The sequence below is a fragment of the Barbus barbus genome (genome assembly GCF_936440315.1).
Source record: "Barbus barbus genome assembly, chromosome: 31".
Taxonomy (NCBI): Eukaryota; Metazoa; Chordata; class Actinopteri; order Cypriniformes; family Cyprinidae; genus Barbus; species Barbus barbus.
This window is the reverse complement of record NC_136759.1, coordinates 24,767,931-24,793,768: the sequence shown is the minus strand read 5'-3', so window position 1 is coordinate 24,793,768 and position 25,838 is coordinate 24,767,931. Positions and strand designations below refer to the sequence as shown.

Sequence of the window (25,838 nt, the reverse complement as noted above, 5' to 3'; positions counted from 1 at the left end):
TCTGCCCAGACCCCCCCTGTAAAAAAAAAAAAAAAAAAACCTCTTCGGATCTAGACGATTCACATAAATTACATATTTTGATTAAAAAATAATAATGTAATAATGTAATATTATGATAATGTAATATTATAAAAAAAAAATGGGGGGGGGGGTTCCTCAGCAACACCAATAATCTAGTAATTATTTGGAAAATGAGCTCCAAAAATTAATTGAATCAAAATAATGTCACAATACAAATAATCTAAAAGTTAGGCTTAACATTCATGTAAAATAGTCTTGTAAAATAAATTAATTAATTAATAACACCTCTTAAATGAATATATATTTTCTTCATTTTGAGGTAAAATATGACCTGCACAAGTTTTGTAAGTTTCACCCGAAAATATTATGCAACTGCACGGTGAGAATAATCCAGACTTTCACCTGAGAGAAAACAAGACGTGACTCCTGCTTAAACTAGAAAGTGACAAGAGTAACGAATGAAATCCATCTTGCCAGCTATCTTTACTCAGGGGGGTCAGAGCCTTTCCCCATTCATTACGCTAGCAGAATTGGATTTTCCAGCTACGTGTAAATCCACATGACCTCTCCAAAGACTAAGAAAAAAAGGCAGCACTGCAAAACAGGTTGGTGTAGATGCCAGAAGCGCTCAACAGTACAGCGGTACGTTTCAGAGGTTGTAAGCATTACACCGCATGCCATCTTGAATGAGACACAGCTCACAGACATGTCCTATTACTGCTCAACAGTGGTCTGCAAACTCAATACTGATGGAAGGCTAGCGATGGCTCATAGCGTCCTGTTTGATTTCACTCACCTGAAGATGGCCTTGGTGCTGTCACTTCCACATTTAAATCCCTCCGCTCTGAAACAAGCAAGAGAAAGAGAAGATTTCTGAGTGTTCTGTAAAATGAACTCATACAGTTTTATATAAACACACTTTTTAAATGTCTTGGGCCATGTTGTCAATATAACTAGTTTCCCTGTTATTGCATTTGGAAAAGGATAATGCTGAAGGGAGCCGTTTTGTCATTGGCGTCAGGATATTGAATATGCATGACTGATAAATATCAAATTCATTCCTTTGTCTATTGGAACTTTAATCAACATTGTAAGCCTATTGCAAAGTTTTTGCAATGCTTTCAGAACAGCGTGTTTGTCAATTTAAAAAGGAAAAAAGCTTTCTTATTGTATATGATAACAAAAGCTGTGTCTGTATTTAGAAAAGTGCCACTGTCCTCTGCCATGTGTATATAACATTCAAAAAGTTTGGAATACATTTTTATAAATATATAAATTTTTATACAGTACATATATGTTACCTAACCCTAATTATACATTTTTGGCACATGTGTTGTGTGTGTGTGTGTGTGTGTGTTTATTTTATATAGCTTTTTTTTTTTTGCTTGCCAAAGGCAGGTTTTGTTGCTCAGCAAGAGTTCATTTTTAACCCTGCATAAAATCTATTTCTGTTTATTATGCTGTTAAAAATACACTGCCACCTAAACTCCTCTGTGTGTGTTTCTACCTGAAGGCCACCCTGTCGTTACTCTTTCTCAGGTCAACCAGCTGCAGGATGTCATCCCTGGAGCAGCTGAGCAGCTGCCTGTGGTTGGGGCAGAGGTCCAGAGACGTTACTCTGCCCTGAAGAGGCACTTCCTGTGTGCAGGTCCCTGCCCTGCGGAATACAGACAACCACATCTTAGTGTAACCACGCATAATACAGCAAACAGGTAAACATGACAATTCAGTACTTGTTTTATAACTGTTTATTTTATTATTTTTATTTATTTTTAGGCATGGGAATAATAGTACATTCAATTCTACAATTACTGCTTGCTGTTTAATGTGTTAAAAATAAATTTTTCAAAAAACTTATGTCATATAAAGCTGTTATAATATAAAAAAAAATCTGTAATTGGCAATAAATGGCAAATTAAATAATAATAATAATAATTTGTTGTTTAGTCCTGGCCTTCGATTATGCTGTAATGCTGAATGTCTATATTTACAAATTTTATCTCCAAAAATTAAAAACAAAATAATCAATTTAACCAAAGCATTAGCATTAGTACTGATAAAGGTAATACTGGCCTTATTAACGCTTAATAAAAAATAAAAAGTCATTAAATAAATATTTAAAATTAAAATACTGTTTGTATGTTGTTTCGACAAGAATTTAGAGATTCAGTGAGAAAAAATATATTAATGATTACAAATGTAAATGTTTAGTACAGAATGCATTTTAAATGTGATGTATTTACAGAAACTCCTAAAACATTTGCTGTGTTTAACTATTTTCATGCTAATGTAAGAACATTATGGATTTTGACTTTCATAATTTTTTCATGATTTCAATAATTTCATGTAAATTTTATGTTCAATGATAGCTAATATCTTAAGATATCTATTGATAAAAAATAAAAATAAAAATTATATTAAATTAAATTAAATTTGTGCCTTTTAAATGCTTTTTAAAAGTGAACCCTGTTTGGGAAAAGTGCCCTAGTTGTCATTATTGCCATCTGGCTTCATATTATTTGTGTGTAGTATATTAGGACAGATCAAGAACCATGATGCTTAAGGCCCAACTGAAAGTCTGAAATCTGACAAGTGCAGCTCTCCATCAAGCATAAGAAGACTGATGTCATGATAGTTTGTCTCATTACACTATGAGTGATGCACTTAATAAGACAAGGGAGGCGACTGCAGATGTGCAGCCTGAGGACACCGTCTGCTGTTTCCTTTTATATTCCAACAAGTTATCATCTGGACAATGACAAGGGGAAAGATGGTGAATCTCAAGGCATGTAACATTCATGATGTCCAAGGGTGTCACTCGGTAAACCAGAGGAGCCTTGTTTTTCTGAACGTTGCGCAAGACAATGATTTGAATTTCAATCACAGAGACAGGCTCGAGTGTTTATTGCCTCTTAAAGTGACACCGTATTGTGCATGCTTATTATACAGTGAACGCATCCGTCATTAGACTGCCACTTGAAAGTAACTCTTCTTTCCTGAAAGAATCAAAAATGGTCAAAGCGCTGCATGGAGAAAAACGCAAATGTCATAATATAGCACAAATCCCATTACGACGAGATGAGAGGAGAGACAATTATGTGGGCTGACGGTTGCTAGGAGACAAGCGAGCCGTCGGCTCCTCGGCAGCTGAAAGCTGTGGTTGCTGGGAGTGAATGAGCGATGTCAAGGACTGAAACGTGGTGTAAATAATGGCTCTCTTTCTACCTCTGTGGCGTCATCTATATTGTCAGCTTCGTACTGAAAGGTGAATTATGCTCGCCGTGAGGCTTTGTGGCCTATGGAGAACACAGCTTTGCTGCATGAACATCCTTGGTGCTATTATTTTACATCTCTTATCCAATCAGAGCAATCGAAAGCCACTGAGATTCTGAACAAGGAGGGTTACGCAACAATTGAGGCGTATTATTGCAGGGTCGCTTCGACTGTTACCAAGTGATATCCAAAGCAGCCGTATTCAAGAAACCTTCACCAGCTCCGGTGTGACATATGATTTATGCAACACCATTAATATTTAGTAGCCAGTGATGTAAGCTGTTCGTACGGCATCACTGTATTCAATCAAAGACACATGTTTGCGCTTGTTGTTTAAGGGAAGACACCACAGGTAAATAGGGTAACATCTTTAACTGATTTTTAACTGACTGATCACAGTACATTAAAGGGCAAATTAGTGCCAGAGCCCAATTCTAAAAGAGCGCCGAAGGGCGTGGAAATTTCTGCAGGTGATTTACTAACAATACGCAAATTAAAGAACACAGACGCAGCATCTCCTTTACATTGACCAATGCAATATTAGAGCAGTCGCAAATAAAGAAATAAAGAAGCCACAGTACGTTGAAAGGAACCGGAGGCCAAAAAATGGTAGAAGTTGCAAGAAGTTTAGACTCCTAGCTGAGGGTTCCAAGTGGTTTTTTATTAACTGAAGCAAATTAAAAATAACATGGCTTGGCAAACAATATTTTCGTGGATTTTATTTGCATTGCAAATAAATTATGTGATTAAAAATCCTCGCCCTTCTACCACGCACTCTCAGTTCTCTGCGGTGCCTCCTTCTAGCAACAATAATCGCAGCTATTTGAAGCGCAAAACATGCTTTTTTCTGGGCGTTAAATAATGACGAATAATTTGACGAGCGCAAACGTTAGTAAAACTGCGTGATTTATTTGAATACTCTCCTCCCATACATTTTGCATCTGAAAGGGAAACTCCTACAAATGCATATACAATAAGGACAGGCGCAAAAATAACTGTGTAAAGCCTGATAGTATTATTTTAAAGCTAAAAGACGGTTTGCGCTGGCGTAAGCTGTTAGTAAAACTGGCCCTAGGACTACTGTTTTGTATTACAAGTTTTCTGAAATGTTATGTTTTTAAAAAGCAAAGACATTATTTAATTAAATTATTTATTTTTACACATTGGGATTTTTGATTTTTTTTTTAATCACTCTATATATCAAAAAATATTGCCAACAACTAAGTTTTTAGGAATACCATTTTATATAAATCAGATGAAGGATATATGAACAAATCACTCTTGATAAGAATAAAACTGGAATGTTTAGTGCATGTAAATTCTACTGAAATGGAGATTTCTGGTTTAGCGCAGGAGAAAAAAAATATACTTTTGAGAAAACCACATGTATTATGACGGAAATCTACAGACGCAAATAGAGTGCAATAAAATAAACACTTAAATGTGGGTAACACTTTAGGAAACATTCACTATTAACTACGACTTTTCTCTCAATAAATTCCTAATTTGCTGCTTATTAATAGTTAGTAAGGTAGTTGTTAAGTTTAGGTATTGGATAGGATTAGGGATGTAGAATAAGGCATTAATATGTGCTTAATTAGTACTGATAAATGGCTAATATTCCAGTAATATGTATGCTAATAAGCAACTAGTTAAGAGACCCTAAAATAAAGTGTTACCTAAATGTGTTTTGTGGATATTTACTTTCCGCCAAGACATGTTACAGAAGCAAAATATGTCAAAATCAGCTCAAAATTCTGCGGTGCATGTAAAGCCAATAGTTTTGCCTGTAGTGTTCTACATAAGATGTTGTTGTTGCTTTCTTATCCAAGGGATTTGCGCTATTACAACATTAACCATATGTGTCATTCTGTCCATGATAAACAAGGCTGCAATTCTTGTGAATGATGCTTTTAAATATATTACACGTTAGTAATTATGTTACAGATACATGTCAATTACTCCTCCAGAAGGGTAGCTCTATTCTTGGCATGCATGTGCTTTTTGCCATTCAAAGTAATATTTGTTGTTGATGTCAAGCTTGTCATGGTTTGCATGTAATGTCTATGTAATGACTAGACGTCATGTCACTTTCAGAGTAAACCATTAATTATGAGCAATGTGGTTTGCAAACTTGATGTGTTTGTGGTGTTACACACTATTATGCTGTTAAGAGAAAGGGAGAGTTTTCAAATGTATTTGTCAGCAAATAGGTTAAATATGTTAGTTATTTGAAAAATAGTTTAAAAACTGATGCCAAGTTTCCAGTAGTGTGTCTGTCCACACTGAAAACAAATGTTCTGCACAAAAGAATCATTTAGAAAATGAAAACCTGATTTTTACAGTGGGATTTTGGACCAATGAGACTTCAGTATGGACTATCCAGCAGAATGCAACTGAAAGGCAGCTGTGACTGGTTTGGTGTAGTGCATGGTGCAACTTCCTTTATTAATCCAAATGACTATTCCAAAAGTAATCTGTATATTTACAACTAATTACTTGAAACGGTTAATCTTGAACATTAGATGATTTTTTTTTTAATTGCTCTAAAAATAGTTTTAAAAAGGAATTTCATAAAACTTTGCACTTATCTTTAAAGGTGAATCATACAAATATACCGGTTTTTATGAGTAATAACAAACATTATAAGTTATGTCTTATAAGACATAAGTTATTGTAAACATTTTGGAGAAAATGAGATATGAATCAATTTACTGCATCCATGCATTCAGTTTAAAATTAGCTTTTTTTCAGTTTTAAAGCAGCTTTGAAATTAGGCCAATTCCATATATTACGAAGTGCATACGAGATGATTTAGTGAAAATTATACTACTGTTATTATTATTCAACAACTAATCCCACATTTGTTTCTCAAAATCTCTCATGACAGGAAAAACAGACACTTTGGAGAATTGATTTTTTTTAAAGCTGTCTACAGCACCAAATATCATGAGAATTGTTTTGGCTAATTTATAAAATGTACTGAATTCTATAATGAGTTTACAATGTTGACCTTGCATTCTAATGTATTTCTCAAATATTTTTTTTCCAAATGAGGGAGACACTTTTAAAGCAGTTTTCACTATTAACTCATACCCAAAAAAGAATTAATGCTAATATTTAGAATTTTCATACACGCATTCACTTGACGTTGATGTAAGTGCATTGCAAAGCTAACACAACTGGCCTAAAGTAATGTTTTTTAGTAAAAAAGCAAAAAATAAGAAAATTATTTATTTCTTATACACACAAGTTCTTTGGCTTCAGAATACATTAGCTGCATCTGAAATTGCATACTGTATGGTAGATAATAAGTTTGGTTTGCAACCATTAAATTTACGTCGCAACCATTAAAAAAAGTACATTCTTTAGTAAAGCGCATGTTACTTGAACCATGTTGTAGTTATGTTTCTAATAAAAAAATTTTTTTTTGCCATATATCCCTTTAAAGAACAGTCATGTCCTAAACTGAACCTAAAGCATCAAAACATTTAGCCTAAAGAAAAAAATCCCATCTTGAAAATAAATTCCATGCAGAGCAGCACAATCGCCTTTAAGCATCAACTGTCAACACGTGTGGAAGAGTTTCTGTCTGTACGACTGGGCCTGTGGAGAAGCCAATCTCACGCATTACCACAAAAGCGTTAACAAGCCGTCTCTCGCCAGCGATGACACCACACACACCTGAGACTGCACTGTTTTAGGTCATCACACGAGCCAGCACTGCCAGCTGGGTTCATTATTCACATTTAAATGTCAGTCCTGGAAACCTGGACGGTTGCTGTGAAAAGCACTAGTGATCAACACATTTACGAAGTGAAGTTTTCAAGGTTTTACACTGCTACAAAGCCATTAAACCACAGCTCGTTTAACAAATCCACCTTCAACTGTAAATTTTTAGGCGATTACTTTCGGACCAGAAAAACTTTTAAGAACTGGTCTGTGTACACAAGCAGACTTAGGCCCTGTTTACACATAGTATCAATATCCGTCTCAGGTGAGTGTTTAAAACAGAATAATAACACAAGTGATAGCAATGTTTACACCTCAGATGATACATGGTCACATCTTACAATTCTGACTTTTTTCTCTTAGAATTCTGCTTTTTTTCTGATACCTGACCTGGGGCCATACTACATACTAGGCTATATGACTACAAAATCATGGTTGTTTTTTCCCAAACTGTAATTCCAGACTACAATGTTTGAATATGATGGGCAATTTAAATTTCTTATGGCACGATGATGTTTTCATGCTCTATATTGTCACTTGATTTGGTTCAAAATAAGTCAGACTAACTGAAATAATCCTGTCTTGGTAAACTTGTTTCATGAAACAGCCCCCAGACCGCATGCAGAATTCTGAGAAAAAAAAAAAAGACAGACATGCCAGGATGTAAACTGAGGAAAAAAGTCTGAATTGTGAGATAAGATGCAGAAATAAATACTATATTCCCGAGATCTGTACATTTGTGAACTGAACATAAAGTACAGATAATCTCTTCCATTCTAAGGGCCTGTTTACACTTCATACGTTTTCTATGATCGGATATCTATCTGATTTGTTTAAACCGTTCCATTTACACTTGGCCACATAAATGTGTCTCCGCAAAAAGGGATATAAATTCGATCTTCAATTCCCACGCTATATGCAAATTTAACGAAGTTAACGTCAGCAAAGCAATAGATATGCACTGCATTTTATTCATCAGCAGCTAATTTCAAAATCAAATACCGCAACAGGAGAGAGCGCGGCATCAGCACTGGAAAGATACAGTAAGTTAGTCTTACCACTTTTAACCCTCTGGGGTCTGAGGTGATTTTGGTGCCCTTGAGATGTTTTGACATGCCCTGATATTTGTGCTTATTTCAGCTACTTATACTATTGACCAACATATATTTTTTTGTATTCAGCACAAACTGAACACAAAACTTATTTTCAAACCAAGCAGCTTTCTGTTGGTCAATGTGTCAAAATCTGCAAACGGAAATCTTGCGATATGTCAGACTAAATAGATGTTAACATTTCATAAACATTTATTAAGATGAGTTTTTATGTTGTCAGAGATTTTTTTTTATGTTGTTTACACAGTGGGTGTTGTTGTAATTGCCCTGTTCTTACCTGCTGTCCCAAAACCGTATTTTTCTGTCATAATGGCTGCTGATGATGAGGTACTCGGAGCACACAACATCACTACAGAAAGATAAAACCTCGATGGTTTGTATGCCTGTGAGTAGAAACAAGAGAGAAATATGTAAATGACTGATCTGTTCTAATATGTTGAACAAGTTATTGCAGACAGATGCAGGATGTGCTCGTTGTTAGTTAATGCATGAGTGATTAGTTGCAGATTTTTGTGACACATACACGCTGCTCGCTGGAGGTCCCATATCTTCACGGTCCTGTCAGCACTGCCCGTGACCACCTGTCTCTGACTGTATTTAAATCTGGCTGCTGTCACTTTACGAGAATGACCCGTCAATGTAACCTAGAAAAACAATATAGACGTACTTTTAATGAGAGGCAAAACAGAATCTCTCTAAACCTGACAAGAATATGGTAAAATATGACCCAGACATATTTTCTCAGAAATTCATCCAAACATGTACTTTCTCTCTCTGTCTCTCTCTCTCTCTCTTTCTTACACACACATGTAGAGATAAAATATTAAATCAATTTTACAGCATTTGGAGCAATTGGGTCTGGTTAAAGTAGTCTCCTCTCATTTTCAGCATGACGAATTGGTTTTAAGGAGAGCAACTGTGCCTTTTTACCCTTTCTGTCATGCTAGTAAATTTTCAGACACATTTTTATATGACATATGAGACATTCCTGTTATGCCAAACCCTTTAAACTTTGTACCTTATACAAAACTTTAAAAGATGATTTATAATTTCCTTTTCTATAAGAGTGTCACGTTGTAGCTTTTTTCAAATTCGCCCCATATTCACTTAATTGTATTTCCTAATATGATAAGATGTGAGATGAACATTTTATACAATATATTAAGACAAATATGCTGGGCCATATAAATAGCTGCATAGTAAAAATGACTCATATTTGGCCTGTTTGCATCAAAAAATCATGTGACAAGCTGATTCCACCCCATAAAACTCTCCCACGCCTCACTGTCATGTAAAGCACAATGAAATCGTTGCAGGCACAGCAATAAACATGTTTAACATGGTTCATACTGCTCTGTCTCATCTAATGATGCTCTAGACTAGAGTAAATCAGAGAGACAGACTAGTGCAGGGAGGTTTGGGTGGGTGAGCGGTAAGCTCTGTTACCTTGGGAACGCTGTCCTCTAGCCTCCAGAATAGAGCCGACTTGTCATATGACGCAGCTAAAACCCGAGTGCCCTGATGGAAAAGCATAGTGACACATCCCACAATGCATTAGAGCAGTAACCACAGCATAATCAACTCAACAGCCTTACAGGAACAGTCTCCTTATATTACTAATAAAGATCCTTCAGTAGCCGAGGGCTCTTATAGCTCAGCTCATTGGTATGTGCTAATTAGCAATAACTCAGTGGAGTCTTTTGGCATATTCTTCAGCTCATCTAAAGCAGGGGTTTTCTCTTTAGAGTTGCTGATTGGTTCTCCCAAGCAGTCAATGTAGCCAAACAATCTCTCTTTCATATCTATGCAATTCCTATCCCAACCTGGTACAGCTCAGTAGTGCGCGCCATGAGAATTTTCTTTAGCCCTCCTCCTCCCCAGCACCACCTGTCTAGATCTGCTACACGTGTTCTCCATTTTTACCTTGCAGCAGCATGTTTCCTGATTTCCGTTATTCTGAGCATGTTTCGGCAGTATGTCTACACTCATACCAGCAGCAGCATAGCAGATCTAGTCCACCAAGATCAAAACTACCTATACTCTATTCTTTTTTTTAATGCTGTTAAAATCTATTTTGAGAGTTGTCTTGATTGAAATGCGAATTGAACACAATAATTTAATGAATTATTCATTTAATGCATAATTTAATCATTCTTTCTAAAGAATGTGTAAAATTCAAATTAAGTGTGATTATTTCATTTCTATAAACTGTCATTATTTTAACAACAAGAAGTTATAATACCATCTGCGTATATACAGGAAAAATAGAAATATACATTGTGTTTTCTCGTACCTTTCCATGAAGTTTCAATTTCCACACGTGCACATTATAGAACACGTACTATTGTTAAGGAACACTATAATGAGTATACATGAAAATATAGGTGCTCTTACAGTTTCGGAAGGGAATCAGCATTGCAGAAACAATCTCAGAAATGTCTGTTGTGCGCATAAATGCAGGCATTAAATTACAACAGCCGGTCATAATGAGCGAATTTGAAGTCTGATGCACAGATCTGTGTTTTGGTTGCAGCGCACACAGAAATGACTGCTAAAGAAAGTGAAGCAAAATGCATGCACTGTAACACCCAATGTACACAACAAGCAAGCAAAGCGACAAAACTACAATGCTTCCACTATTACCAACAAAGAGTAGAGAATTTGTAAGCAGTACTGAACTCCAGGGCTCACATGTAAAACTGTGCAAAGCTGCAGGGAGTGACAGATTCAGGGATTATAATGGAGGCATTCTAGTATGTTGACTCGTTACATTGCTCATTTTCTGTGTGTAATTTATTCAAACACAATGATTTGTGTGTGTTCATACCGTCGGGTCGAACTCAATGCTGGTGATCCCCTCATTACTTCCATCTAACGTCCCTCTGTTCTGAAGAGTTCCTGTGAGGACAAAACACTGCAGCATGTTACATCAAGCCTGAGAATATGCACTCACTTCTGTTGTGTCTATATTAACTGTATAACAGAGCACATCAAATGAGATCATAGTTTTTCTACACACAGTAATACTTGTCTAAAAAATTTAACTATTTCTCACCTCACAGACCTCACATAATTTGGAATAATTTCTCATAAAATTTCATTTTGCATCTCAATTTAATGTACCCTGACTAAAGGATGTTATAGATATAAGTGTGCTGACATCTGCTGGTGGTCCGAGGCAGTCACGTGTAACGACAAGACCATTCACACTCACTCGATGTGGGGGTTTTTTCCACTATATCTGAACCCTGTCTATATGGCTAAAGCTGACAATTAAACAGAATTTTTTTTTTTTCCAGCTCAGTTTTGTGATGTACCTGCTTCAATGGCCCACAGTTTGATGACTCTGTCAGTTCCTCCTGTAGCCAGCAGGTTTGAACTGGTACTGAACCTCACAGCATTGATTCCCAGCTCATGAGCATCCTGAAACCACAAAACACACATTCATTTCTAATACTTTACATTTATGCATCTGTCAGACACTTTTATCCAAACTTATTGCATTTATGAATACATTTAATCAATTTGCATTTTCTGAAAACACTAACAACCACCTAGAGCACCCTAGCAACAGACCAGAATACCCTAGCAACAACGTACCAATTCCCTAGCAATCACCCAAAATATCCTAGCAATCTATCTATTAAAGTGCCCCTATTATGCCCCTATATTTAAGGTTGCTAATATTGTTTTATGAGTCTCCTAAAACAGGTTTACATGCATCCAAGGAAAAAAAAACTTTAATTAAAAAATAGCTTTAATTATAGCCCTCGCTGATGTGATTGGTCGGATGGCGCAGTCCTTTGTGATTGGTCTACCACGTACAGTGCGAATGACAGCCCAAGTCTCTTATGCTAACCAATGCTGCATTTATTTGATCAAAATATAGTAAAAATATAGTTTCTGTTTGAATATAATTTATACCCGTGATCAAAGCTGTATTTTCAGCATCATTACTCCTGTCTTCAGTGTCACATCATCCTTCAGAAATCATTCTAATATGCTGATTTACTGCTCAAGAAACGTTTCTGATTATAATCAATGTTAAAAACAGTTATGCTACTTAATATTTTTCTGGAAACTGTGATACACTACCATTAAAAAGTAACCATTAAAAATCATACTTTTATTTAGTTTTAATTTGGTCAAAAGTAACTGTAATACTACAAAAGATTTTTATCTCAAATAAATGCTGTTGTTTTTAACATTTTCTATTCATAAAAGAATCTTGAAAAAAATCTGCATATCAGAATGATTTTGAAGGAACATGTGAAACTGAATATGAAACTGAGCTTTGCCATTAAAGGAATAAATTACATTTTAAAATATATTAAAATAATAACTACTTTTAAATTATAATATTTCACAGTATTATTTTTACTGTATTTTGGTCAAATAAAAAATGATAGCATAAGAGATTTCTTTCAAAAACATAAAAAAAACTGTAATTATTTACTATAATTACTTGATGAAAAATGAGTGAAAACTTCATCTCACACCTGATGTTAGGTGTCAGTGGTGGTTTTGCTCTGATGTCTATTAGTGGAGCAGAAAAATTGCAGGAAATTACCAAATACCATGGTCCAACAATGGTATACAACAATACTTTTAGTTTGTGATATAATGAGACTCTATGTGTGTATCTGATGGTACAAATAACCATGTGTCTGATTTTGAGGAACTTAACTCCCTTCTGTTTTTAACATGGCACCAATAATAATAACTGTCATGCCCAATCTTATTTTTAAACAGTACACTATAATGTGAAACTGCAGAAGGGGAAGCAACTTTACTAAGGTGTAAAAATAATACAAACAATAAGTGTATTACTTTACACTCAAATGGAAATGTAAGATGTAGGCAATAAGCACGGCAACTATTTAATGGTAAAAGTCCAGCAATTTGTAGAAATTTATTTTTTTAAAAGTGATGAAATGACTAGAAATAGTCTGCAACTTGCATTCTGATACACCAACAACCAAAAGATCAAAAGGAAATGCAAATCATTCAATTGTGACATCTCCATTTAAGGAAGTGGCAACTCCTCTCCATACCACATCTCGGGCTGGTTCCTGCAGTCAGCTATTCAAATGAAAACGGACGTGTGAAGCGGGTGGCTGCACATGACAGAGCTGCAGTGTGCTACAGAAAGACACTGCTTCACAGCGACACACAGACGCTTTGTTCCACAGTCACATCATCCACAGACAGACCACCAGCCACCACTACAGGGAATGTGCTTCTAAAGATATCTTTAAGACACGACCCATTTAAGAACCACAAGATCAATATTATAGTCTACCTCTGCATGTTTACTAGTTCATCTACACAAAGTTTTCCCCATCATTTTCAGGGTTCAAAGTTATCTCTACTTGCTTCATAGCCCAACAGGACCAGAACTGGACAGAACATCATTACAAAGCTTGTGAGAAGCAGATTTTGTTGTTTGATGTTGTTGTAAAAAGCAACACGCACCGTTGTAAAAATTGCCTTGGTTGGGACTCTGGCAACCAGACAGACTCCTAATGGTATATAGAGGTCTTCCTCTGATCTGCAAACTGATTTACCTCTCATCTTCCTCCTGGACACACAAAACAGAAGAACAATCAGTAATACTTATGCGTGGTACAGAACTTATATATACAGAGATGCTGGGCTGAGTGTAACGTGTTACAGTGTGTTACATAATCAGATTATTTTACAGCATAACACTCTTTTATATACAATAATGTAAAGTACTTTTCTTTTTAACCAATTTCCAGGTCTAGACATAATTTTGCAGCTTTTTTGATTTTTAGAATAGGCTAGTTCAATCTTATTGACAGATGAAATCATTTTCGATTACTTCTATTATTCATGGTAATGCGCCTCAAAATCTTCCTAAATACGTTTATGTCTGCGCAAATCATTTCACTCCAGACTGCTTTGTGAATGTCATGTCGTTATAGTGCTTAACTAACGTTTTAGCTGTATTTGTGTGTGTATATTATCAAAATATTTGAACTGATCGCCGCGCTTGTGAGATTACTTCACGCCGCACTGTCCGTTCATACCTCTGTAACATCGTGCTGTTTCCTCCCACTTTCAGTGCATTTGGCTTCCTATATGTACAGCTGAACACCGGTTCTCTCGCTCTCAGTCATATTGCTTTTACTGGCTGTTTATTGCAGTAGTATGCAACGCAGGGAGACGTATACGCAACTCCCTCTTCTGGAGATGGGGCGGGGATATGCAGCTCATTTGCATTTAAAGTGATGCACACCATAACAGCTCTTTTTTACAGACACCCCAAAAATGACATTTTCCAGCGGTTTTAATAAATTTGTGGGGTATTTTGAGCTGAAACTTCACGGACACATTCTGGTGACACCCTAGACCAATATTACATCTTGTAAAATGGGCATAATAGGTGCTCTTTAAAATACCTTAGGTAGCAGACTTAATGCAGGTGCGTCTTTACATCAAATAGGTCAAATGGGGAATGGAATTAAATTAGTGCTACTGCCAGTTAAGTACTGTCTTCTTAAGCCTTTTCTCCCCTCTCGGAGCATAGGCCATCAACAACTTTTCTCCAGTGTCCGCGGTCCTGGGCAATTTTCTCCAGCTCTTTACAGGTGTGCCCCATCTCTTTGGTGTCTGCCTCCAAGTCTCTTCTCCAGGTGTTTTTAGGTCTCCCCCTTTTTCTTTTGCCTTGTGGATTCCACATCAGGGCCTGTCTGGTGATGTTTGTACTTGGTTTTCGCAAGGTGTGCCCTATCCATCTCCACTTTCTCTTCCTGATTTCTTGTTCTACATGAAGCTGTTTTGTCCTCTGCAATAAATCACAATTTCTGATGGTGCCTGGCCAGTGGATCTGACGGATTCTGCGTAGACAGCTGTTGATAAAGGTCTGTATTTTCCTGATGGTTGTTTTAATTGTTCTCCAGGTTTCTGCTCCATAAAGAAAGACCGACTTGACATTGGAGTTGAAGAGGCAAATTTTGGTATGTGTTGTAAGCTGGCGACAGTTCCACACATTTTTCATCATGAGGAATGCTTCACCCTCCCAATTTTTGCCTTGACATCTGCGTCTGTGCCTGCTTGATTGTCGATGATGCTCCCTGAGTATGTGAATGACTCCACTTCTTCTAGGGGTTTTCCTCTAAGCTTTACTGGTTCTGTGCTGGTTGCGTGTATTTTCAAAATTTTTGTCTTTCCTTCATGTATCCTAAGGCCAAGTTAGGCTGAGACAGATGAGAAATCGGTTGTTTTCTCTTGCATCTGCTGGCGATTGTGTGAGAGTAAGGCAATGTAATCTGCAAAATCCAGGTCGTTGAGCTGGTTCCCCAGTGTCCACTGAATTCCATTTCTCTTCCCTGCTGTTGTTTTCTTCAGGATCCAGTCAGTTGCCAGCAGAAATAGGAATGGTGACAACAGGCAGCCTTGCCTGACTCCCGTTCTAACCGCAAAACTCTTTGTGAAATGACCGCCATGGGCCACCCTGAAGGTCATTCCTTCGTAGGAGTTCTTGATCAGACTCGTTAGTTTGATTGGTATCCCGTAGTGCCGAAGTAGCTGCCAGAGACTTTTTTTTCAGACAGAGGAATCACATTACTATCAGTCCCAGGCAAAATCTTCAACAGGGTAATTTTAGAAAGAATGAAAAATGCTGTGGACAATCAGTTGAGAGACGAACAACTGGATTCCGAAAAGAAAGATCATGCACCGACCAGATCACAGCATTGCGTATCATTTTAGAACAGTCCAAAGAATGGAATTCGCCCCGTACATAAACTTTGTTGACTATGGTTAAGTACTGTGGGTGCAGGTTTTTACCAAAAAGGAACCAAGCAGGAAACTGACACATAGAAGCAATAACATTTCCCACGCAAACAACTGCTACAGAGCTAGAATGGATGTCGTGACTCTGTAATGAAATGAAGGACAGAGAATGCATTAAATTGCAATTTCAAAATCATTCTTCAGATCCAGTATATTTCAGTTAAATCAAATTTTTTGTTCATTCAATATTAATTATATAAAATGTATCAATTAAAATGTATTCAAAATAAAATTCAATTCAATTTTATTTTATTTATTTACTGACAGGTAAAGCAACCAATCACGTTTCGTTTTGTTCCACGTATTGTTTGGGGTGAGGAAATGTCGCCACAATAACAGACCAGTATGTAAAACTCTCGGACATATTTTAAAGATTCTATGCCACGAACTTTAAAATTTTCACATACTTTTGAAAATTCAGCGTTTAGTAGATCCTGACAAGCGCTCGTCGCCACAGTTAAACACAACAGCTTTCTTCTTTCGCGAGGGGGTCTGGTGTCACGGCAGAACATTAAAGAACGCGACGCACACGTCTCCCAGAAGTCCTGTATAATCTAACCAATGGGGGCAGTCGTGGCCTAATGGATAGAGTCGGACTTGTCACCCAAAGGTTTCAGGTTCGAGTCTCATGTCCGACAGGGATTGTAGGTGGGGGGAGTGAATGTCCAGCGTTCTCTCCACCCTCAATACCACGACTGAGGTGAGACCCTTGAGCAAGGCACCGAACCCCCAACTGCTCCCAACTGACCCTTGAGCAAGGCACCGAACCCCCAACTGCTCCCAACTGACCCTTGAGCAAGGCACCGAACCCCCAACTGCTCCCAACTGACCCTTGAGCAAGGCACCGAACCCCCAACTGCTCCCAACTGACCCTTGAGCAAGGCACTGAACCCCCAACTGCTCCCAACTGACCCTTGAGCACGGCACCGAACCCCCAACTGCTCCCAACTGACCCTTGAGCAAGGCACCGAACTCCCCTACTGCATTGGCTGCCCACTGCTCCGGGTGTATGTTCACTGCTGTGTATGTGCACTTGGATGGGTTAAATGCAGAGCACAAATTCAGAGTATGGGTCACCATAATTGGCCACACGTCACTTCACTTTCACTTTCAATCCGATGAGGACTTCGAAACTCCTGAAGTGTTTCCAGATAAGTGTGCCATATGCATCAGACCTTTAGCCAGCAGTCTGAGGCTGAGACTAGTGATTCATCAGCACTTAAAGAGCTTTCAGTGAGAAACTTACTCAAAAAGTCCTCTGATGGAGCTGATGATGCGGGGAGATGTAGCTGAAGCAGACCTGAGAAGAAAAAACAACTACTGTTGACTTGTGTGGATCACAATAACTTTTAAAAAATGCATTAGGTTATTAATGATACTACATGAACTGATGTCAAAATTACTCAAAATTAGCCAATAATATGGCAAAATGATTTCCAAGGGTAATCAACAGCATGCCTCAAATGCTATAGAGAAAGCTCAAGATACACCCAAAATATTACTTACCCACAACAATTACTGTTTTATACATGAAAGGCCCTATTGTTACCTGAATAGTGGTCCATGAGATCTCTCCAACCTCTGTGAAGAGTCACTTTTAGGGGATGATGGTTTGGGAGGTGACACATTTCCAGACTCTCTGACAGGCAAAAGCAAAACAATTAATGAAAACTTTTCAATGATCTACATGTTGATTTTATAGGATTGTTTATGCTGCCCTCATACGCTGATTAAAGTAATAGTTCACTTAAAAATGAAAAATCTGTCAACATTTCCTCATCCCTCATATCATTCCAAACCGGCATAACTTTCTTTCCTCTATGAAACACGAATAAATAAATGACAGCGCATACCGTACCAACTCTCCTTTTGCTCTTCACAGAAGAAAGACAGTGATGAGGGTTTGGACTGACATGAAATCAGATTCACACTTTATACAGCTGATACTTACTCATTAATATTCACATTCTTACTGGCAGCCATCTGAAGCTCTTTGTGAAGACTGGCCTCTCTGGCTCTAAGACAGAAGAGGAAATGTGATCAAGAAGGATGTGGTGTTTATGGAATGGACAAAATTTGCTTTCAACCTTTAGGAAAAAATTACCTACAAATGATTTGCCAGCAGAATACCACAGCAGCAGAGAGAATATACTCAGTGAACATTGAAATGTGGCCCTTCTTTAACAAACACTAATTCATTAACTACATTAACCGTCTTCTAAGCCATGTTCTAAGCAATGTTTCTACTGTTGTTTGACGTGGCCTCTGTGTCCTTTATTCCTTTTTTACAGATGTTACAAAATATTTGGACACTAATAAGAATTTAATCACATTGTAACATATTTAAAGGGAAAGTTTGCCCAGACATTAAAATTATGTCATAATTTACTCGCCCTTATGTTATTCCAAACCTGTTTAATTCACTTTCTTGTGCAGAACACAATAGCAGATATTTTAAAGAACATTTTTGCCCATCCAGTGAAAGTCAATAGGGTTCAGAATAACAATAGACCACACTGCCTTTCATTGTACGGACCAAAAAAAAAAAAAAAAAAAAACTGTATTCTACAGAAGAAAGTAAGTCAGGTTTGGAACAGCATGAGGTTGAGTAAATGATGATTCTGCAGAATCAATGCACAACCGATGACATCAATTAGAAGATGGGAGATTATTTTTGAGAGTCAATTCTTTGGGGGGGATATGATTTGGTTATTCTAATGATGCAGCAATCACACATTTCACCTCCCATCATGCCTCTGACCTCACTCTCTTCTCATTGCGATGGTTCATGCGGACAGCAGCCTGCTGTTTTGGAAGGATCATGTTCTCCAGGATCTCAGAGCTGTGGAGTTTCTCTTGTCGGTACTTCCTCTCCATGATCTGGTGCTGCTCCAGCAGAGAATCATATTCTTGTTTCAAAAGTCGGTTTCTAGTCTGTATCTCTGTCACGCGCTCTTGAAGCACGCTGTGCTCTGACGTCAAAACACTGAGATTGTTTTGGACCTCATATAGCCTAATTAAAAAACAAAACAAAATCATTATACATGCAAGATCTATCATAAAACGGTGCAAAAGTTTGGATATTCAGGCAATTATTTAGCAATTTCCAACAATGAACATCCAGACCAAGCTAAAAAGTCTACAGCTATAAATAGTTCATGGAAATTCTGTATGATTTATTTTTCATCTAAATAGAGGAAAGAGATATGGCAGAATGCCCAGGGTTTTTCTACACAATGATAGTATCTTTCACCTTTAGCCATATGTTAGCTTTGTGACCAAATTTAGGACATTATTTATTTATAATATTCAGACAACAGCTTGAGTAAATAAATGCCACTTTCCACATATAGGATCCAAAATAGGCCTGAAACTCTCTCTCAAAAAAAAACAAAACAGCAACAACAAAGTTTTAGTAAAAGGAATGTCAGTAAGTGTCATTAAGAGGAGGTGCTTAATCTAATGAAAATGTTAATTAACAATATTGAGAGGTAAAAGGTAAAACTAAATATTACGTTTTGTTTTTCCATTTTGCATTCATTTTATATTAGTTTCAAAATGTTTGCACCCTGTTACCATTACAGTGTATGTATATATATATATATATATATATATATATATATATATATATATATATATATATATATATATATATATATATATATATATATATATATATATATATATATTAAAAAATTGTTTGCAAATGGAATTAAATTAGGTTGCAAAAGCTACCACTCAGTAGTGGGATCAAAATGTCTATAGTTATTTCATAACACTGCAGTTCACATAAATCAAAGAATGATTTTTTGTTTAATATACGTATAGCATAGAGGGATGAATGGTCGAACATGATAAATACAATTACTAATTTGTAAAAAAAAAATTATACAGTTGGGCAAAAAAGTATTTAGTCAGCCACCAATTGTGCAAGTTCTCCCACTTAAAAAGATGAGAGAGGCCTGTAATTTTCATCATAGGTACACTTCAACTATGAGAGACAGAATGGGGGGAAAGCATCCAGGAAATCACATTGTAGGATTTTTAATGAATTAATTGGTAAATTCCTCTGTAAAATAAGTATTTGGTCACCTACAAACAAGCAAGATTTCTGGCTCTCACAGACCTGTAACTTCTTCTTTAAGAGGCTCCTCTGTCCTCCACTCGTTACCTGTATTAATGACCCCTGTTTGAACTCATTATCAGTATAAAAGACACCTGTCCACAACCTCAAACAGTCACACTCCAAACTCCACTATGGCCAAGACCAAAGATCTGTCGAAGGACACCAGAAACAAAATTGTAGACCTGCACCAGGCTGGGAAGACTGAATCTGCAATAGGCAAGCAGCTTGGTGTGAAGAAATCAACTGTGGGAGCAATTATTAGAAAATGGAAGACATACAAGACCACTGATAATCTCCCTCGATCTGGGGCTCCACGCAAGATCTCACCCCGTGGGGTCAAAATGATCACAAGAACGGTGAGCAAAAATCCCAGAACCACACGGGGGACCTAGTGAATGACCTGCAGAGAGCTGGGACCAAAGTAACAAAGGCTACCATCAGTAACACACTACGCCGCCAGGGACTCAAATCCTGCAGTGCCAGACGTGTCCCCCTGCTTAAGCCAGTACATGTCCGGGCCCATCTGAAGTTTGCTAGAGAGCATTTGGATGATCCAGAAGAGGATTGGGAGAATGTCATATGGTCAGATGAAACCAAAATAGAACTTTTTGGTAAAAACTCAACTCGTCGTGTTTGGAGGAGAAAGAATGCTGAGTTGCATCCAAAGAACACCATACCTACTGTGAAGCATGGGGGTGGAAACATCATGCTTTGGAGCTGTTTTTCTGCAAAGGGACCAGGACGACTGATCCGTGTAAAGGAAAGAATGAATGGGGCCATGTATCGTGAGATTTTGAGTGAAAACCTCCTTCCATCAGCAAGGGCATTGAAGATGAAGCGTGGCTGGGTCTTTCAGCATGACAATGATCCCAAACACACCACCCGGGCAACGAAGGAGCGGCTTCGTAAGAAGCATTTCAAGGTCCTGGAGTGGCCTAGCCAGTCTCCAGATCTTATAGAAAATCTTTGGAGGGAGTTGAAAGTCCGTGTTGCCCAGCGACAGCCCCAAAACATCACTGCTCTAGAGGAGATCTGCATGGAGGAATGGGCCAAAATACCAGCAACAGTGTGTGAAAACCTTGTGAAGACTTACAGAAAACGTTTGACCTCTGTCATTGCCAACAAAGGGTATATAACAAAGTATTGAGATGAACTTTTGTTATTGACCAAATACTTATTTTCCACCCTAATTTGCAAATAAATTCTTTAAAAATCAGACAATGTGATTTCCTGGATTCTTTCCCCCCCATTCTGTCTCTCATAGTTGAAGTGTACCTATGATGAAAATTACAAGCCTCTCTCATCTTTTTAAGTGGAAGAACTTGCACAATTGGTGGCTGACTAAATACTTTTTTGCCCAACTGTATATGTATATATATATATATATACACAGGGATGAGTTTTTGGCTCAAGGTCTGCATATAAAGTCACACCAGAGGTGTTCAGCTGGGATCAGGACTTGGCTTTCTGCAGACCAGTCAAGTTCTTCCACACTGACTCAATCAATCATGTCTTTTTGAACCGTGTCTGAAAAATGCCGTTATGGTTTTGAAATTTTAGTTCAAATGCCTGGTTATAGTGTTTTAGTAGCAATCGAGAAAAACTGAAATTTCATGACAGATAATTGATTAAACATATCTAATCATTTATGTGCCTCTAAACCTAGTCACCAAAGCATACCCTTATTTGTTTAAAGAATTAGCTCTTTAAAGAGCATCCATTCTGCTTTTATATGCATTTATTTAGTAATGTCCATGCCAAAGACAGTACATTTCTCCAACAGAAAACAACTGCCTGAAACACCTTGTTTGTAGTCCAGCCATTATTTTCATGACTTAGCTACTTCATCGTGTTAAACCATGTCACATGTTTCAGGCAGAGAGCAATGTACAGTGTGAGAAGAATAATGTTTTTTTTTCCAAATTATATTAAATGTATTCTAGCAGACCCCAAAAAAATAATTTGTGAATTTCTAAATGAACATAATATGGCCACTGTAAAAGGGAGGTTTCCTGTTTTACGTCATAAAAGATTAAAGAGGTTTACTTGGTATGCTGTTCATCCAGTGTCACTTCCTTTATCTGGATTCTCTGCTGCAGTTCCACCACTTGGTATGCAAGCTGCAAAATTATAAAGCCAAAAAACTTTCAATTAAAAAAAAATAATAATTCAGACAATGCAAATGCCCGTTTGTTTATAATGTTAACATATATTTTACAGGAGTTTTTATTAGCTAGAATAGTTCGATATGAGGGAGAGATCTCGTGTGTTGATAAAGCACAGATATGCAGCAGGTTTTATCACATACTTTCACAAAAAAAACTTTCCAACTGCTCTTAAGAAAGCTTTAATGCAAGATTAGGTGTAACAACTGGTTATTACACCTAAAGCTCAGACCACTCTGATCATTTCCTAAGAAAAGCAGTCAATTTGTCTAACATGTCTCCAAATAAGGGCGTTTGGAAGAACATAGATTTGATCTCTGACTGTCTGCTAAAAGCTAGAGATAACAATAGGCCAACTTGTAAACCTGTTCAGTGAAACAGGTCTCAACTTGTGCCATAAAATTCAGTTTGGTTTATAAACGTTTGGTTTGACAGAAATCCAATCATCTTTCTCATGAGAGAGGCTGATTCTGTTTTTCCCCACATATACTATAGTTTCCTACCTCACCGGTGGTTGTTTTTAGAGATGTCAGCGAATCTTCTGATAGTGAGGGCCTGCAGGGGGCAAAAAAAACTATTTGAAATTAAAAACAGACAGATTTGTAATGGCTGAATATGAAAAAACAGATAAGAATATATGCTATTACTATACTGTAATGTCAAAATAGCATGGTTGGTAAGGTGTTACATATTATACATTCTGGTATCTAAAAAAAATCAATAATAATAATACAATCAAATGACATACTGGAATGCACGTTTCAGTAAATCCACAACATTAACAATCAAGAGTTTATGGGGGTTTTCCTGTAGTATAAAAATGTGCTTGTTTATGTTGTAATGTTCAGAAATATAATGTGACTGCATCAAACCGACAAAGACATTTTTAGGTTCAGATCAAGTACAAGTTGCTCTGTGTGTTTTCACTTTTAATAGTGTAACATTAAAGCATATTATGACTCAGATTAATGTTTACCTTGACCCTGACCCCAGAATGCCTTTGGTTATGAGGGCTCTTTGCTTGGACTTCTCCAGCAGACTGTGATCTATAAGCAGAACAATATGACAAACTACTTCTGAACAAGCGTGATTTGAGGCCAGCCGATGTTTACATTCACTCCAAGAGTGTTTGTTAATGAGATTTCCTATTTGCACTTAAGTGTCAAGATACTCTCAAGACACAGCAGTCTTGATATGCAAATTAGACCTTCAGTTAAATTAGTTGATGAGATAACTCCATGATAATTAATAAAAGTGGAGCATACTCTGCATTATAATACTAAATAAATGAGAAAATAATAAAAACAAAATATAAATATTACGAATATAACACAATACAAATTGATATTGTTAAACATTATATTTAACTATAATATTGTATCTTTGAGTGCTTAAACATACAATTAAATTATTTAATCAACAATACGGCAATAGGTAGATTTCTGAAATGCTACTGCATCCAAAACAACAGGTTTTTCTTATTTTGCATGACTTGCATGGCCTAAAATCACACAAAGCAGCATTAATAAAGCTTACATGACTCTATAAGATCCTGGAAGACGCTCGTCTGGGTGCTGTTGCGATATTTCAGCTGTCTGATAATGTGTCGCTTCCATGTTTCGCTCTCTTTAACTTCAGAGTTTCTCGCCGCCATCATAAATAATCATTTTAATACACTGACAGTAATCTACTTTCTTAGACATAGTTAATGGGTGTACGCCCCGTCACTTTCACGTTTGTTTTCCATTCCTATGAAGCGCACAGGAAAGCGGCGGAAAGTGGGCTGAGACGCGACGCGACGCGACGCGTCAGTGCAGTGGCTGTAAACACACGAAGGGAGCCGCCTGCTGCTGTCGCTGATGAGTAATCATGACAAACATGTGTCAGTGCGTCTCAAGCCTGGAAACAAACTGGCTGGAAAGGAAAACACGTCTAAATCACGTATAATAAATGGGAGTGGCCTTTTGGCCCAGACGCTTTCTCTGATTGGTTAGGAACGATGCATCAAATTATAATTCTCATATTTTAATTCTTTCATGTGTATTTTCAACTCAGTGTATATTAAAGTGTACGACTGTGATTATATAGTTGATAATTATATATTTTTTATTATGCTTGCGCAAACGTACTGTCATGTGACTTCTGTTACTTTTCTCAGCGATTTGTCAAGATGGACCAATCACAATCGTTGTGATTACAACATTCTAATAGTTTTACTCGTTTCATAGACGTGCTGAGCCACGTTTTAATTTCTAAATCTGGTAACAATACGTAGAATTAAAATACTTCGAATGTTATGCATTTACTTTCCTAATGTTTCCCAGGAATCTTGAAAATTTTAATTCTGCATCCTCTATCGTGAGAAAAATAGAAACAGTATTTGCTAGAAACATTGGCCACCCAATGCAGTGTAGTGCAGCTGTCCAAACACTTCCCTGTTCCCTCAAACATTACACCTCACTGAAACCTCAGCTCACACTGATTTAGTTTGACACTACTGGCAGTAAGTCACACATAAATGACTAATATGTATGTGTGACAAACACTGTAGGAACCACAGAAGTTAAAAAATAGGCTTAGTGTATGGGAAATACTGGAAAACCATTTCTTTACAAAATTGTACCCATGGTTTCTACCAAAACACTATGCATATTACTTTGACACTACTCTTATTAACTTGTGATCTATAAAATCACTTTTGATTCATCCTCTTTTCTACACCTTGCTTCACTTCTGTTTCAGTTTTTATGACCAACTCTTACCATGTGTTTCCATATCCCTACTATTACTACCACTCATCATTCCCAATGCTGACTTCACCACAGACTATTGAACAACTACCATTTGTTAATATACTAACTACAGTATCTCGAGCTAATTCCCTGAATACTTACAATACAATACAATACTTCCTTGAAGTATGGTGACAGCGTCCCGTCAAGAAGCTACTATCACTACCTCCATCACACATGAGCACAGGTCTTTAGCATTTTCAAGCGTAATCTTTAGTAATTCTATTCCTCTATACCAGACACCACTCCTGCTCTTTGCAGGAATGAAAGTTTATTCACGGTCACAACAACCAAGAGAGACTCCCTGAACAGAAGGATACATGAACATTTATACCTTGTAGTTGAGTAAAACTTCACTAAAACTCAATGTCACTCAAGTCTTCTTCACTGTAACTGGGTATACTGATCTGGTCATTGGTTTGTCATATGCCTGTTAGTTCTACTGTTTTAAGGGTACTTTTTGGGTAAGTATAGATTATTTAATCATAGAGACACGGTCTTTGATCTGAACATCCTTAGTCTGCACATGTTGAACACACTCTTTTGACTCCTTCTGAGGCCATTACACAAAATAGTTCCATCACACAGCGCAATCCTAACAACCTGTGCTCTTTGCCTATGTCTGCTAATACACTACTTTCTTTTTCTATTGGTCTCTGGAATTGTCAGTCTGCAGTAAACAAAGCAGATTTCATTACATATTTCTAGTCATTCGAGGCTAAACGTCATGGCCTTGAAAGAGACGTGGATCAAACTAGAGGACACTGCTGCTAGTTAGTATATTAAGTCGCTTTGG

At 37.1% G+C, this 25,838-nt stretch overlaps 1 protein-coding gene across 1 annotated transcript in view; it reads right to left on the bottom strand.

Annotated features, from left to right (window-relative positions):
• Positions 1-24,050, bottom strand: part of LOC306851696 (protein Atg16l2-like) — a 31,162-nt gene extending 7,112 nt beyond the window's left edge. The window contains exons 1-16 of the mRNA XM_079388130.1: positions 23,787-24,050; positions 23,227-23,296; positions 22,754-22,805; positions 22,132-22,205; positions 18,721-18,972; positions 17,911-17,976; positions 17,509-17,598; positions 17,206-17,259; positions 13,614-13,719; positions 11,456-11,561; positions 10,966-11,036; positions 9,585-9,656; positions 8,662-8,782; positions 8,416-8,521; positions 1,529-1,678; positions 818-865 (exon numbers count right to left, since the gene is read on the bottom strand). Coding sequence (XP_079244256.1) covers positions 818-865; positions 1,529-1,678; positions 8,416-8,521; positions 8,662-8,782; positions 9,585-9,656; positions 10,966-11,036; positions 11,456-11,561; positions 13,614-13,719; positions 17,206-17,259; positions 17,509-17,598; positions 17,911-17,976; positions 18,721-18,972; positions 22,132-22,205; positions 22,754-22,805; positions 23,227-23,296; positions 23,787-23,907 — 1,559 coding nt within the window. The 5' untranslated portion in view covers positions 23,908-24,050. The remainder of the gene's footprint in view (positions 1-817; positions 866-1,528; positions 1,679-8,415; positions 8,522-8,661; positions 8,783-9,584; positions 9,657-10,965; positions 11,037-11,455; positions 11,562-13,613; positions 13,720-17,205; positions 17,260-17,508; positions 17,599-17,910; positions 17,977-18,720; positions 18,973-22,131; positions 22,206-22,753; positions 22,806-23,226; positions 23,297-23,786) is intronic.
• Positions 24,051-25,838: the final 1,788 nt, after the last annotated feature.